Source organism: Macrobrachium rosenbergii, chromosome 23 (assembly GCF_040412425.1).
Source record: "Macrobrachium rosenbergii isolate ZJJX-2024 chromosome 23, ASM4041242v1, whole genome shotgun sequence".
Classification (NCBI taxonomy): domain Eukaryota; kingdom Metazoa; phylum Arthropoda; class Malacostraca; order Decapoda; family Palaemonidae; genus Macrobrachium; species Macrobrachium rosenbergii.
Window position 1 is genome coordinate 23928305 of NC_089763.1, and position 15190 is coordinate 23943494.

At 36.5% G+C, this 15190-nt stretch overlaps 1 protein-coding gene across 1 annotated transcript in view; it reads left to right on the forward strand.

Annotated features, from left to right (window-relative positions):
- Positions 1 to 152: 152 nt before the first annotated feature.
- The window catches only part of LOC136851182 (uncharacterized), a 16084-nt gene continuing 1046 nt past the window's right edge, over positions 153 to 15190 (forward strand). Inside the window, exons 1-5 of the mRNA XM_067125138.1 lie at positions 153 to 216; positions 1974 to 2071; positions 4114 to 4225; positions 4972 to 5059; positions 11537 to 11640. Coding sequence (XP_066981239.1) covers positions 2011 to 2071; positions 4114 to 4225; positions 4972 to 5059; positions 11537 to 11640 — 365 coding nt within the window. The 5' untranslated portion in view covers positions 153 to 216; positions 1974 to 2010. The remainder of the gene's footprint in view (positions 217 to 1973; positions 2072 to 4113; positions 4226 to 4971; positions 5060 to 11536; positions 11641 to 15190) is intronic.

Sequence of the window (15190 nt, forward strand, 5' to 3'; positions counted from 1 at the left end):
GTGCACTTACGGCACTGCAACCCTCCCTCCGCTCCCACCTCTACCCTTTCTTGCCCAGGGTAGTCAAGTACGATAACGCGGACTTCACATTAGAGATAACAGCGTGAGAAAATGAACACCTGGGTCATTTTCTTTTATCTGTCTGTCATCACATTAAGCCCTCTGCCTGAAAAGTGTGTACATAATTCTTCATCCTAGGAAGTGGGTCTCGTTTTGGTGAGTCTCTCTCTCTCTATCTCTCTCTCTCTCTCTCTCTCTCTCTCTCTCTCTCTCTCTCTCTCTCTCTCTCTCTCTCTCTCAATAATACGTCAGCAAGTGGTTTCTTTTGATAGAATCTAAATAGTTCAAGCGAAGATGCAGTGCATTTCTACCCTAAAACAATTCTCAGTGTACCTTTAGTAGTTTATTTACATTTTGTTTATTCATTAATTTGTTGCTTTAACTGTTTTTCTAACAACTGATCTCTTCTTTCTGTCATTCCTTTTATCTTTTGTAAGTGCTTAAGTACTTTCAAGTGAACGCATGTTCTTTGAGAAGCTTGAATTTCAAGTCAGTGGCCCCTGTAGACCTGTTCCATATGAATATGATTCATCTTCTGAATAATAATGATAATAATAATAGTAAAAGGTAAAGCTTTTACTGGCATGGTGAAGAATACAGTCATGAAAATAGCATTACCAGGTTTCATCAGGATTAAGGATTGGCAGAACATTCTCTCAACCATGTTGGAATATACAATTCAGATTTTCGTGAATTTGCGAAAACGTTGTCGATTCCGCTGGAAAAAGGAATAAGATTCGGTAGGATTTCATGATAATGGCACTGAATTATTTATGAAGTGAACTGGGAGTTTTTGACTGTTTTGCATTATGAGAAGTAAAAAATGCGCCAAAGTTACTTCGGCACAGTCGAGTTTTCTGTACAGCCGCTACAGCGTATGTTCAAGGCCATCGAAAACAGGTCTCTCTTTCGGTGGCCTCGGTATCATGAGCCACGGCCCGGTGGTGGCCTATCCTATTTCGTTGCCAGAAGCACGATTATGGCTAACTTTAACTTTAAATAAAAATGGAAACTACTGAGGCATGAGGGCTGCAATTTGGTATGTTTGATGATTGGAGGGTGGTTGATCATCATATCAATTTGCAGCCCTCTAACCTCAATGGTTTCATTGAGGCGGACAGAATAAAGTGCGGGACAGACAGACAAAGTGCACCTTTTACGCGATATATAGTCCACACCTTCTCTGGGCATCAATGCTAATGGTTCTTTAATGGTTCTTTGCAGCATTCCTTAGGCTCTTAGCTGCCACCCTTTTCATTCCCTTTACTGTACCTCCGTTCATATTCTCTTTCTTCCATCTTACTTTCCTCAATCAGGTCCCAGCGCTTGGCCTCTGGCCTAAATCTTATATTCGAATTTATTCATCTTTCCAAGTAAATGCTTTGTAAAGGGAATAATCTAAGCAATATGCTGTTGATGTTTGTCCAAACTGAATTGGTCTACTGAAAATAATAAGGAAATTTAGAATCAGTCTTTGAATATAGGAAAGCTAAAAACATACAATTCTTTGTCTGTGAGAAGTAATAAAGAAAGTAAACTTTATTTGATTATGAGAAACCTAAAAACATATAAGTCTTTATCTACAAAAAATAAGAAAGAAATTAGACTGAACCTTTGAATATAAGAAAACAGAAACTTATTAATCTTTGTCTACAAAGACAATTAAGAAATTAGACTAAATTTTTGAGTACGAGAAAACAGAAACATATAAATCTTTGTCTACAAAACGTAATAAAGAAATTAAACTCTATTTGGATATGAGAAACCTAAAAACATTTAAATCTTTGCCTAAAAAAAGTAATCAAGAAATCAGACTCAGTCTCTGAACATAAGAAAACAAAAACATACAAGATAAATCTCATTCCTCAAGGAGACGTCACGTCAACTCAAAGCGTTGTGTTTTCTATTTCCAGGGAAAAGGCGAGAGAGAAAAAAAACAAAAGAGCAACGATGCAAAGCACCGTTTTGTGGCTGGTTACGTGGGCGAGTGTTGTCGCAACTCAATTCGAAGGTAAGTGAATGATCTCTCTCTCTCTCTCTCTCTCTCTCTCTCTCTCTCTCTCTCTCTCTCTCTCTCTCTCTCTCTCTCTCTCTGTGCAACTTGCAAAAGCCGAAACAATGCAATTGAGGATGCTCGAGAGAACCAAACGCTCCCCAATGGCGGTATTGGAATGCCTATGCATTTCGTACCTCCTTCAAATCCCCTCCCGCCCCCTCTCTCACTAATCTAACTCCCCGTCTGCGGCTCAGTGCAATGCTTTGCAACTGCAGGGAATTACATACACTGGCTTATTATAGTTAAACGTATCGGTGTGATATGTGATGAATGAATGTTCCTCTCTCTCAAAAAAAAAAAAAAAAAAATTATATAAATTTCTGCAAATTCACTTAGCAAAATATTTAACAACTTAACAAGCTAACAAAACTCTCTCTCTCTCTCTCTCTCTCTCTCTCTCTCTCTCTCTCTCTCTCTCTCTCTCTCTCTCTCTCTCTCAGTATATTGTATCTTCATGTTGGATGGAATTCTTAAAATTAGCTTAAATATTATAAGGTATCGCAATGTCCTCTCTCTCTCTCTCTCTCTCTCTCTCTCTCTCTCTCTCTCTCTCTCTCTCTCTCTCTCTCTCTCTCTCTCTCAGCTGGGAAACAAGAAATGCCTAATATACTCTGGCCTGATTTTGATACATTGTAGCTTTTATGCAACTTCTGAAACTGAATTTCAGGAGAGAGAGAGAGAGAGAAAAGAAAGAAGAAGAAGGACATCTTTGATCACTTGTGATATCTGAGCTAATTTGAAGAATCAGTCCAAAATGAAAATACAATATACTGAAGAAGAAGAAGAAGAAAGAAGAAGAAGAAAAGAAAGAAGAAAGAAAAAAATATGCTTGTTAATTCAAAAGGAATCCGCCGCCTGTTGCTTGGAAACCACTTAAGCCAAATATTTTCTCTCGGTGAAATCATTTAACCTCTTTCCTAATTCCATCGACTTTTTCATTAAAGAAAAAGAAAAATTCTCTTTCCCAAGCGCAATAACAACATCATATCATAAATAACCAGTAGGTGACTATTAGAATATAATAATAAAAAAAAAACCACTTATTTAGCCAACCTCTTGAAACCTGCAAAGCTTTCATTTCACCCCCAAAAATAAAAATAAATGAAAAAAAAGTTATCACCCCCATGGGAAATTTCCCTGAGATGTTGCCCAGGTGTCTCTGAGGGAAAGCCCACAATTTAAAAGAGATTTCTCTTTGCCTGCCTTGTCATCAACATCGATTTGTTGGGAAACAAAGATGTCCTTGAACGAATGCTTTAGAATAGTAGTCATGAGTTGTGCGTTGCTTTTCACCAGAGTACTGTTCAATGAACCTGTTCTTACTGTGCTACAGAACTGGTAATGGCATGAAGTCAAAACGTAGTATTATACTGAAGTCACTGCATTTAAAATCAACTTTTGTGTGCAGTGAACCTGTTCTTACTGTTTTACAGAACGGGTTAGTGGGCATCAGTTACACGTTGGTTTTCTTCAGAATACTGTTCAGTGAACCTGTTTTACAGACCAGGTAGCAGTGTACTAACATCAGTACATTTAAAATCAATTTTTATTTAATCAAAATGGACCTCAAGTGTACTGTTTCTCCTATAACAAATGTGTCATCAGCAATTGTAATCACCGTAGGGAGGTAGTACCGTCAATGCAACTCAAGTGGTGCACCGTAGGCATTACTTAAGGTTCTTTGCAGCGTCCCATCGACCCTAGCTTTAACCCCTTTCGTTCCTATTACTGTACCTCCAATTATATTATCTTATTTCCATCTTACTATCCACCCTCTCTTAGCAATTGTTTCATAGGGCAACTGCGAGGTTTTCTTCCTGTTACACCTTTCAGATCTTTCTACTCTCAACTTCCCTGTCAGAGCTGAATAACCTTTGGCCTAAGTTTTGTTTTCCATTCCATTCCATATATCTGTAAATATGTCAGACATACAAGGACTTTACAAGCTGCTTTACACATTTATTCACTAGTTTCCTTATCACTTCTATTTACACCAGGAATTGTTGAGGATGAAATCACCAAAATCCTTCGCGAGTTCCTCAGGCAGTACGATCCTTATCGAGTTCCTTACGTGGACGACCTTCATTTTGTTCTCGAAGACGGATCTGAGTATGTAGTCTTCATGTTTCTTGTAACTAATTCAGCCCCACTTGCTGTTACTCAGATATTTTAGATTGCTGTTTCTGCTGCATTAAATCTCCCAGTGGTTGCACTTGTGTTTTGCTACTAAAGCTTCTTCAATCACTGCTACTGTAATGCCTCTAACCCAAATATTTAGTGTTTCCGTTTCTGCTACTTTAAAACTGTTGCTGCGCTTGTGTTTTGCTACTAAAATTTCTTCCATTACTGCTACTATAATACTCTAACCCAAACATTTTGTGTTGTTTTATTGCTACTTTAAATCTCTCTGTTGTTTCATTTTTGTTTCATTTGTGTTTTCCTACTAAAACTTCTTCCATTACTGCTGCTATAATACTCAACTCCACATCTTTTGTCTCTGTTTCTGCTACTTTAAATCCCTCTGTTTTTCACTTGCATTTGCTCCTGAAAACAGAAGGTAATAGGAGATACAGAAAGAAGAGACCAGTTATTAGAAAAGAAAAATAAATCAAATTGATAAATAAATAGATTTAAATCTCTCTCTTGTTGCACTTGTATTTAGCAATAAACCCGAAGTTAATAGGAGATACAGGAAGAAGAGACCAGTTATTAGATAACACAAATAAACGACTAAATGTATAAATTTAAACGTAAGAGAATTATTCAAATACAAGGAGAATTGATTTAGAGCAGTTAGAGCTGACCTAAAGCCATTTGTATTGTTTGTGTTCATAGGACTTATATTCTTTTTCCAGCATACACTTGGCCTTCAAGCACGCCCATCTGGAAGGGTTTTCAGTCGTGAATTGCACTGGTTTCAGCCCACCGATTTTTGGAAGCAAGGTAAGTTTCATTGTCGTCCGTGAAATGGAATGGAATGGAATGTATAGGATTTAGGCCAAAGGCCAAACGCTGGGACTTACTGTGATGAGGTCATTCAGCTCTGAAAGGGAAATTGAGAGTAAAAAGGGTTGTAATTTAAAGGTGTAATAAGAGGAAAACCTTTTGAAGTTGCACTAAGAATCAGTTGTTGACAGAGGTTGAGGAAAGTAAGATGGAAGAAAGAATATGAACGGAGGTACAGTTTGCACTATAAAACAATATTGTTAGGGGATAGTTAAGGAAATTAAGATGGAATGAGAATATGAACAGAAGTTGCAGTAAAATGAATGAGAGGGGTTGCAGATAATGCCCTGAGGAAGGGACGCCGCAAAGAACCTTGAGTAATGACTAAATGCACCTTTGATCTCCAAGTGTGACATGAAACTTGACCTTGACTTAACTCTGCACATCTGCACATGAATTTCATTGGTGGTTTATGCATGCCAAAATAATGAGTCTGTGTTTGAGAATGAGGACTAAATTTCTGTTTTGATATTTGGAAACCGTGAAAGATCAACAGTTCCATTTTCCATCTTTTCCAAAGGACAGTCATTTCTTGCCAACCCGAAGACTTGCATTCAGTAAACTCTTCGTCAAAATCTACAACGAAAATTTCCGCAGAAATCCTTTAACGGACGTAATAAAAACACAGAGATGTCATAAGAATAATAAAAAAACAAATAAAATCAGTCCTCACATTTATTTACCCCGTAGATGTCAGTGTAACTCATGCTGCAGCCCCCTTCAATATTTTCTTTTCAGCGTCCTTCGGCTTTAGCTGCAACACCTTTCATTCCTTGTACTGTACCTCCGTTCATATTCTCTTTCTTCCATGTTACTTTCCACCCTCTCTTAACAATTGTTTCATAGTGCAACTGCTTTGAGGTTTTCCTCCTGTTATACATTTCAATCCTTCTTTACTGTCAATTTCCGTTTCAGCGCTGAATGACCTCATAGGTCCAAGCGCTTAGCCTTTGTCCTAAATTCTATATTCTATTCTACAGTATCACAGTTAATTTAGGATTATTTTAATTATTGACTTACTGACGAGTAACCCAAATTTCATTGGGGTGACCAACGTTAAGAATTTGATGTAATTATTATTATTATTATTATTATTATTATTATTATTATTTATTATTATTATTATTATTGCTAAGAGATTCACAATTTCGTGAAAAACAATCTGTAATAAAAATCCACAATTATAGTGTAAATATATTACTATGTCAAATAAACAAAGACTTTCGAACACTTGAACGGTGTTCCTCATCAGTGCTCACGTTAAAACACACATTATTATTATTATTATTATTATTATTATTATTATTATTATTATTATTATTATTATTCAGAAGATGAAGAACCGTACTCATATGGAACAAGCCCACCGCAGGCGCCACAAACATTGGAAAGAAGTAGCACAAGATAATAACAGGAAATACAGAAAGAAATCAGTTATCAGAAAAGAAAAATTAAATTAACAAACTGACAAATGAATAGACGAAACTGTAACCACTAATGCAGTCAGCAGAGACTTGTGTTCATTTTTCCCTCCGTCAAAACTAATGATGCTCAACAACAGGTTTCGTCATATTTGCATAAACTCACTATTGAGGAGTCGGAGGTCACTTGGAAAACGAGACTCGGTGGTGAAAGGTTTTTCGGTTTTCCATACGTCAGATTTTGACCTCAAGTTCTCAGTGTGAAAATAACCTTTTCTGATCCTCGCTGCTACAAGAATTTAGATTTTCATTTCAGTGGCAAAATGTGTTGGAAGAGTGTTCTCTCTCCGAACTGGACAAAACTACGTTTTCTTTCGTTGCTAGACTTCTGAATATTCATTCAGAAATGTTTTCCCTTCTCGATAAACTCTGCGTTTTTATTTTTTCAATATTGATTCTTTTCCCCGCTCGGTAAAACTTGCATTTTTTCAGTATTGATTCTCAGTTCCCTGACACAATAAGTCTCGTAGGGGGTTAGTGCCGTCAGTGCACCCCATGCGGTGCACTGTAGGCATAATTAAGGTTCTTTGCAGAATCCCTTTGGCTCCTATAGCTGCAACCCGTTTCATTCCTTTTACTGCACCTCCATTCATATTCTCATTCTTCCATCTTCCTTCCCACCCTCTCCTAACAATTGATTCGTGGTGCAACTGCTTTGAGGTTTTCCTTCTGTTACACCCGTCAAACCTTTTCATTGTCAATTTCCCTGTCAGCACTGAATGACTACATAGGTCCCAGCGCTTGGCCTTTGGCCTAAATCATATATTCTGTTCTATTCAGACTCAGTAAGAAAAGTGAACGTTACATTAATATCTGTATTTGTTTTGGCTCTCAGAATATTCAGGAAGAGGTATCCCTGGTGAATAATAATCCTGAATTTCAGTTTACCAATCTATTGCCCCCAATGAAAGACTCAAATCTCGATTAAAATGTTAATGCCCTGTCGTTTTGTATTGTCCGAATTCAAAACATTTTACGTGCAACAAGCAGTATGTTTTTGGGATAATGCATTTTGCTTCGAAGGATATTTTCGGTATTTTACATACGACAAGGAATATTTTTTTATTTTTATTTATTTATTCATTTATTTTGCGACTGTATTTCACTTCCTAAGATCTTTTGAAAATGTTTCACATATGACAGGGAATATTATTTTGGGATAATGTATTTCGCTTCGAAGATTTTTCTTTTTATTTTGGTCTATAATTATTACTAATTTCTTTACGAAATGTCACCAGAATGTCGTATTTGCCTAATGTATTTCACTTCAGAAGATCAAAATGTCGTATCTGTTTAATGTATTTCACCTAGGAAGATTTTTTATTTTATTTTGGTCTATAATTATCAATAATTTTTTACGAACTGTAAACAAAATCTCGTATTTGTCCAAGATGACAAAGCCCCTTGGGGATAGTGCCGTCAGTGCACCTCATGCGGTACACTGTAGGCATTACTTAAGGTTCTTCGCAGCGTGCCTTCGGCCCTTAACTGCAACCTCTTTTATTTCTTTTACTGTACCTCCATTCATATTTTCTTTCTTCCATCTTCATAATGCAACTGCGAGGTTTTCCTCCTGTTACGCCTTTCAAACGTTTACTGTCAATTTCCGTTTCAGCGCTGAATGGCCTCATAGGTTTAGCATTTGGCCTAAACTCCGTATTCATTTCAATTCAATTCAATTCCAAGATGACAAAACACCCGATGTCCTGCTGACATGCTTTCTCCCCGTAGCCTCTGGACTCGTCTCATCTTCCATTCATTTAATCTCTGTCGCTGCTTTTGACTCTTAATCCCTATCGCCTCCTGACCTTTCCTTTTCTTCTCTCCCTCATCCTCCATTCGGTGACATCCGCTCTTATTCCCTCGTTTCTCTTCGCCTCTCTTTTGTTTTGTGTCTTTCGTGCATCAGAAGTCCTGAGGTCCTGCCTAGCTCTCTTAATACCGCTGTTTCCTCGTGGCTCATAACTTATTTCTTATTTGTTTTCCGTTATGTAGTTAATGTTTGTTTTTTCCAGAGGTTTTTATTCCTCACACCGTTATGACTGTGGAACTGTCTCTACTGAGATGTTGTCGAACTTCCCAGTTCCGGAGTCCTTTATTCCTCACACAGCTGGACTGTGGGACAGTCTCCCTACTGAGGACGTTGTACAATTGGAACCTCGAAAGTTCAAACGAAGATGCAATGCATTACTACCCTAAATAGTTCGCCTTGTATTTTAATCATTTATATACATTTTATCTGTTTATTAATTTATATTTATTTTTTATTTCCATTCTGTATTTCCTATCACCTCGTGTTACTTTAAAACAAACACCATAATATTCTTTAGAAGCTTGAATTTCAAGTCAATGGCCCCTGTGGTGGGCGTGCTCCATATGAATAGGGGTTTTTCTTCTGAATAATAATAATAATAATAATAATAATAATAATAATAATAATAATAATTCACTCTGGGCTCCTGGCTGATCTTACTTAATCTTCCAAGCATCTGATTTTATCTCTGCTTCTTCCCATCATTCAATTGTTTCTATTGATCTTCTTTTCTGTCTTCCCTACATATGACCTCTTCCACTATTTCGTATCCTAATTCCTTTGGGCCTTTTTGAACTAAATTGTTATTTTTATTTTTATTTTTTTTTTTTTTTTGCTTTATAAATCCTTCCCTAGTGTCCTGTGTGACCTCTTCCCGTGACCCCTTGACCTCTGACCTGTCTTTTTCCAGTATGAATACCTTCTGGCTAATGATCCTCTTTCGATTTTTCCCTTCCTTAGATCTATTACCCTTTTATCATCATTTTTATTATTTCCTCGGTCCTCTTGAGCTTATGTTTTTATCTTCTCTGCATTTGATGTCTGTTCTTGCTTTTTTGTCATTGTCTATTTAGAGTTTTAAAGTTCCTCTTTGAGTCTCGTCTGCTTTTAACTGTGATTACCTTGTCCCACTTGACTTGTATGTTAAAGATTTACTTGCATTTTTATTTATTCACTAATTTGTTCATTCATTTTTCCTTTTCAGTGACTGATCTGTTCTTCCCATCTTTCCAGTTACCTTCTGTTCCTTCTTTCTTATGAACACTGTAATATTCTTTGGAAGGTGTGGGTGGCTTGTTCCTATGCATAGAGTTCTTCATCTTCTGAATAATAATAATAATAATAATAATAATAATAATAATAATAATAATAATAATAATAATAATAATAATAATAAAATTCTTTGGATGGTTTGTTCCTATGCATAGAGTTCTTCATCTTCTGAATAATAATAATAATAATAATAAAATTCTTTGGTTGGTTTTCAAGAATAGGATTCTTCATTGGTTTGTTCTATGAATAATAATTCATAATAATAATAATAATAATAATAATAATAATAATAATAATAATAATAATAATTCTTTTTAATAAATATATATTCTCTGGAAGCTGTGGTTGGTTTGTTCCTGTGAAAGGATTTTTCATCTTCTGAATAATAATAATAATAATAATAATAATAATAATAATAATAATAATAATAAATATATATTCTCTGGAAGCTGTGGTTGGTTTGTTCCTGTGAAAGGATTTTTCATCTTCTGAGTAGTAATAATAATAATAATAATATTTTTTGGAAGCTTGAATTTCAAGACAATGGCCCCTGTGGTGGGCTTGTTTCACATGACTGGGCTTCATCCTCAGAGTAATAATAATAATAATAATCCTGGTTTCTTGTCTCCTGACAGCCTTTGTACCATTGTTCCCCCTTGATTGTTGACAGGTCCTTTTGTCTTTCCTGTGTCTGAACAACTTCCTTACTTTTATTCTTGATTTTTGTGCCTCTTAACCTGAAGTTTTCAAGTAGCCTGCTTCTGATATGCGCATGCGTGGTGGCGCTTTGGCCTCTTATGTTTTTAATTTTCCATTCGTCTGGTCTCCTTCTTCTCCATTTACTGTAATTCCTTTCTGGCTGTTTATCCGTTTTCGTTATTCCTCTGTAGCTCTTTATCTGGTTTTCAATTTTCTTCGTATTTCTCGTGCATATGATTTCTTGTCTTGCTTATTCTGTAATTGTTTGCTGTCAGTCAACCTTCATTTTTTGTTTTTCTAAAACTGAATCTCTTTGCTTACTTTTTACCTTCGCTCATTTGTACTTGTTAACCTTTTTTTTAATTTTTACTGTCTTCCAAACACACAATACGCTCCTATTTTTTTGTGACAATTGACTTTTCTCTCTTTTTTAGTCTTCCCGGCCTCTATTACCCTTTTACTCATTTTTCCCATATTCTCTCAAGTCCTTCGACATCTCTTTTCCATTCGAAGCCTTCGCTGCTGATTTGCTATTTCCCTCGTTCGTTTTTGGGCGTTTGCGTTTTCTCTCCTTTTTTTTCTTCGTTTTACTTCTTTATAATTTTGTCTCTATCATTCCTGTTTTCCGAGTTCTCTCTCTCTCTCTCTCTCTCTCTCTCTCTCTCTCTCTCTCTCTCTCTCTCTCTCTCCTGTCTTTATTGTTCCTACGTTCTTGTCTTCTAAAACGTCAGCCCCGTAGGGGGGTAGCGCCGTCAGTGCACCTCATGCGGTGCACTGTAGGCATTACTTAAGGTTCTTTGCAGCGTTCCTTCTGCCCCTAGCTGCAATCCCCTTCACGCCTTTTACTGTACCTCCATTCATATTCTTTCTTCCATCTTACTTTCCACCCTCTTCTAATAATGTTTAACAATGCATCTGCGAGGTTTTCCTCCTGTTACACCCTTTAAACCTCTTACTCTCAATTTTCCTTTCGACGCTGAATGACCTCATCATAGGTCCCAGCGCTTGGCCTTCGACTTAAATTGTATATTCTGTCTATCTGAAAAACGTGAGCTTCATTTTACTAACATTCCCTCCATCTTACCTTCGTCGTCTCTCGCTGGACCTCACTCTCACTCTCTCTCTCTCTTTCCCCTTCGTCTATTTCAGGTGGCCCTTCAGTTCCAAATGGAACGGCTGAGATTTCCGGCGGAGCATTACTCAGCTGATGGGACCCTCAAGTCTCAGCCCTACTCAGCAGCTGGAGAGGGAGAGTAAGTATGGAGTTTTTTGAGTCTTGGGTCATACTCGCTCGAGGTTCTAATTTCAGTTTTTGTTGAGTGTGGACGTTTCCTTCCGTCTTTTATCAATACTTTTTCTTCGACCGGATGCACTCATCTTTCTTCCTACTCTCTCTCTCTCTCTCCTTTCTCTCTCTCTCTCTCTCTCTCTCTCTCTTCTGCATTTGCATTTCATGTGAGTATTGTCAGAAATGCTTTACATTATTTGACTCATTTAAAGGTTTTCATAAAAATTTGGTCTGTGTGTGTGTGTGTGTGTGTGTGTTTGTAAGTGTTACATTTCACGTGAGTATTGTCAGAAATGCTTTACATTATTTGACTTATTTAAAAGTTTTCATCAAAATATGGTCTCTCTCTCTCTCTCTCTCTCCTCTCTCTCATCGTAAGTGTCACATTCCACGTGTGTATTCAGAAATGCTTTACATTATTTGACTTATTTAAAAGTTTTCATCAAAATTTGCTCTCTCTCTCCGTAAGTGTCACATTCCACGTGTGTATTCAGAATGCTTTTCATTATTTGACTCATTTAAAAGTTTTCATCAAAATTTGGTTTCCCTCTCTCTCTCTCTCTCTCAACTCAGTTATTAAGAATTGTTCTCGTTTTCTTCTTACTTCTCCGTCACTACGCTGATATCGCATACAGTCACCCGATCTTTCTTCAGATTGTTATGACAGAATTCAACTCAAAATCTCTACGGAAACCCTAAGTTGGTGTGGAAATTCAATATGATTGCATTCTGCCTCCGGCTAAGACCATTTAAATTGCCATGAAACCGCAGCGCATCGAGAGAGAGAGAAGAGAGAAGAAGAGAAGAAGAGAGAGAGAACATTATATTCTTAAAATTGCTGAAATACCTGTCCGCTGGTTCAAGGTGTGAATGATCTGTATATATATATATATATATATATATATATATATATATATATATATATATATATATATATATATATATATATACATATATATATTATCATGTGTGCGTGTATGTGTAATAATGATAATAAACGTGAGCAACCATCTTTTCCTATTTATGTCATTAAGTTGATGGAAACGATTTTTTCATCTAATTTTTCTGAGGTTATTTGCGTCAGAATCTCAAAGTATTATATACAAAGCTTATTCACACTTGAAAACCACTGGACAGGTATTTGAGCAATTTTAAGAATACAATGTTCTCTCTCCTCTCTCTCTCTCTCTCTCTCATAAACAAATTATATCCACTTCTACACATTCACGTAGCAAAAATCTATGAGGAGCCTCAAATGCTAGTAAAACTCTCTCTTTCTCTCTAACAAATTACATCCATTCCTGCAAATTCACGTAGCAAAAATATCTCGAGACTGAAAAGCTAATAAAACTCTCTCTCTCTCTCTTATCTAGCTAATAGTTCTTGTCATTATTTCATTGTAGTTTTGTAAATGCTGTCTGATATAGACTCTCTCTCTCTCTCTCTCTCTCTCTCTCTGCAATGCAGTTTCATGGCAATTTAAATTACCATAGACCGGAGGCAGAATACAACCATATTGAATTTCCACGCCAATTTGGGCTTTCCGTAGAAATATTGAGTTCAATTCGGTCTTAGCACTCTGAAGAAAGCTCTGATAACTGTGTATGATATCAGTAATTCAAATAAGAAAATATAGTATATGTAAAATATAAGTGTAAAAAAAACTACGTTTATAAAAAAAAACCTACCGAAGGCAGAATACAATCATATTGAATTTCCACACCAATTTGGTTTCCTTAGAAATATCGAGATGAATTTGGTCTTAACCCTGAGAAGAAAGCTCTGATAATTGTGTATATGTCATCAGTAATTCAGTTATAAAAACATAGTATATGTAAAAGTTAGAAAAAAAAAAACCTACTTGTTTACAAAACCAGTCTTCAACAGAGTATAGCAACATAGCCCACCAAATCCCTTGCACGGGCCGTGGTCTATGTTATTCGTTCCAGTGGGGTGTAAGGATTTAGAAGTGAGGCACAAAAAGTTATAAAATCTTTTACTTTAGTTTGATTTTATTTCTTGGGAAAGCAGAGAGTTTCTGTATCTTCCCTCTTGTGTTTTGTGTAGCTTGTTTAAAAAATGCTTTTATTGAAATGGTAAATCTTTCATATCGTTACATTGATATTTTGTGTACTCTCTCTCTCTCTAGCTTATAGTTCTTGTAATTTTTAATTATAGATTGGTAAAATGCAGTCTGATAAAGGATCTCTCTCTCTCTTCGTTGGCAGTGCCTGAGTAGTGATAGTCATTGCAGAACTGAATTAGCTCCCGTTTAATTCGTAATTAATATGCATACTTTGTTCATTGTAGGTGTCATACTTACATATGCAATCAAAACACTCTCTTCTTCAGTGCTCGGCGTTTTGTTGTGACGGATAACCAAATTAATCAATCAATAATCTTCAGTGTGTTATGGGAGTGATAAAGTTATCAACGATTGAAGGCATTTAGGAGTGTTTGTTAAATCCTAGTAATACTAAACAACCACACCACATTAACAAAAGTCTCAGTGTAATATATTGTGAACGGTTAGTTTAATCCTCAAGGAGCGACTTCTGTATGAATCCTTCTGCTGCACACATTTTAACAAGGATTGGACGCTTCTTTTATTCGGGCAGGATAAAACATAGGGTGTCCTTTCAATAAAAACCTCAGATTGGAAAGACTGTTATCACGAAGGCCCAAAAACTCAACATGAATATATTTTTCTTATGAGAAGCTAATGACTTCCGTTTGCACGCCATGTGCAAATTTACACCAGGCACTTATTCAATTGTTATTTTAGTTAAAATCGTAATTAAACTTACCGCAATAACGTCAGTTTAATACGTATATCACCTTGTAGGAAAAGGGACAAGCTATTGGCCCTTTGAGAAAAACAAAATGACTTTCATTTATGTTCAAATTTACACCAGGCATTTATTCGGGTGTTATTTTAGATAGAATCATATTAGAACTTTAGCAATAATGCCTGGTTAGTACGTATAACCGCCTAGTAGGAAAAGGGACAAGCCAGTGCCATCTATCGACCACTGAGAGAAACAAAACCAACCGGCTGCCAAGGAATTGGTTCATTCTTTGGCCAGTAGAGGCTCTGCCTTCAGGTTTGTAGCTCATACTAGACAGCGCTGGATTTTTGCTCTACAGCTGTAGGCGAAGGGCCGTAAACGATTCGATTAGTTGTTCAGTTTTTACTAGTTATTATCTTCTCAGTTACTTAATATAAATTATGTATTTATGTACTGGTGTGGGTATGATCTAACCCCCTTGGAGGTTGGGTGGGGTCCGTAGTACCGTCAGTTCACCTCACGCGTGATGCACTGTAGGCATTACTTAAGGTTCTTTGCAGTGTCCTTTCCTTAGGCCCCTAGCTGCAACCCCTTTCATTCCTTTTACTGTACCTCCAATCATATTCTTTTCTTCCATCTTACTTTCCTCCCTCTTCTAACAGGAGTTTCATAGTGCAACTGCGATTTTCCTCCTCTTGCACCTTTCAAACCTTTGTTCTTTCAATT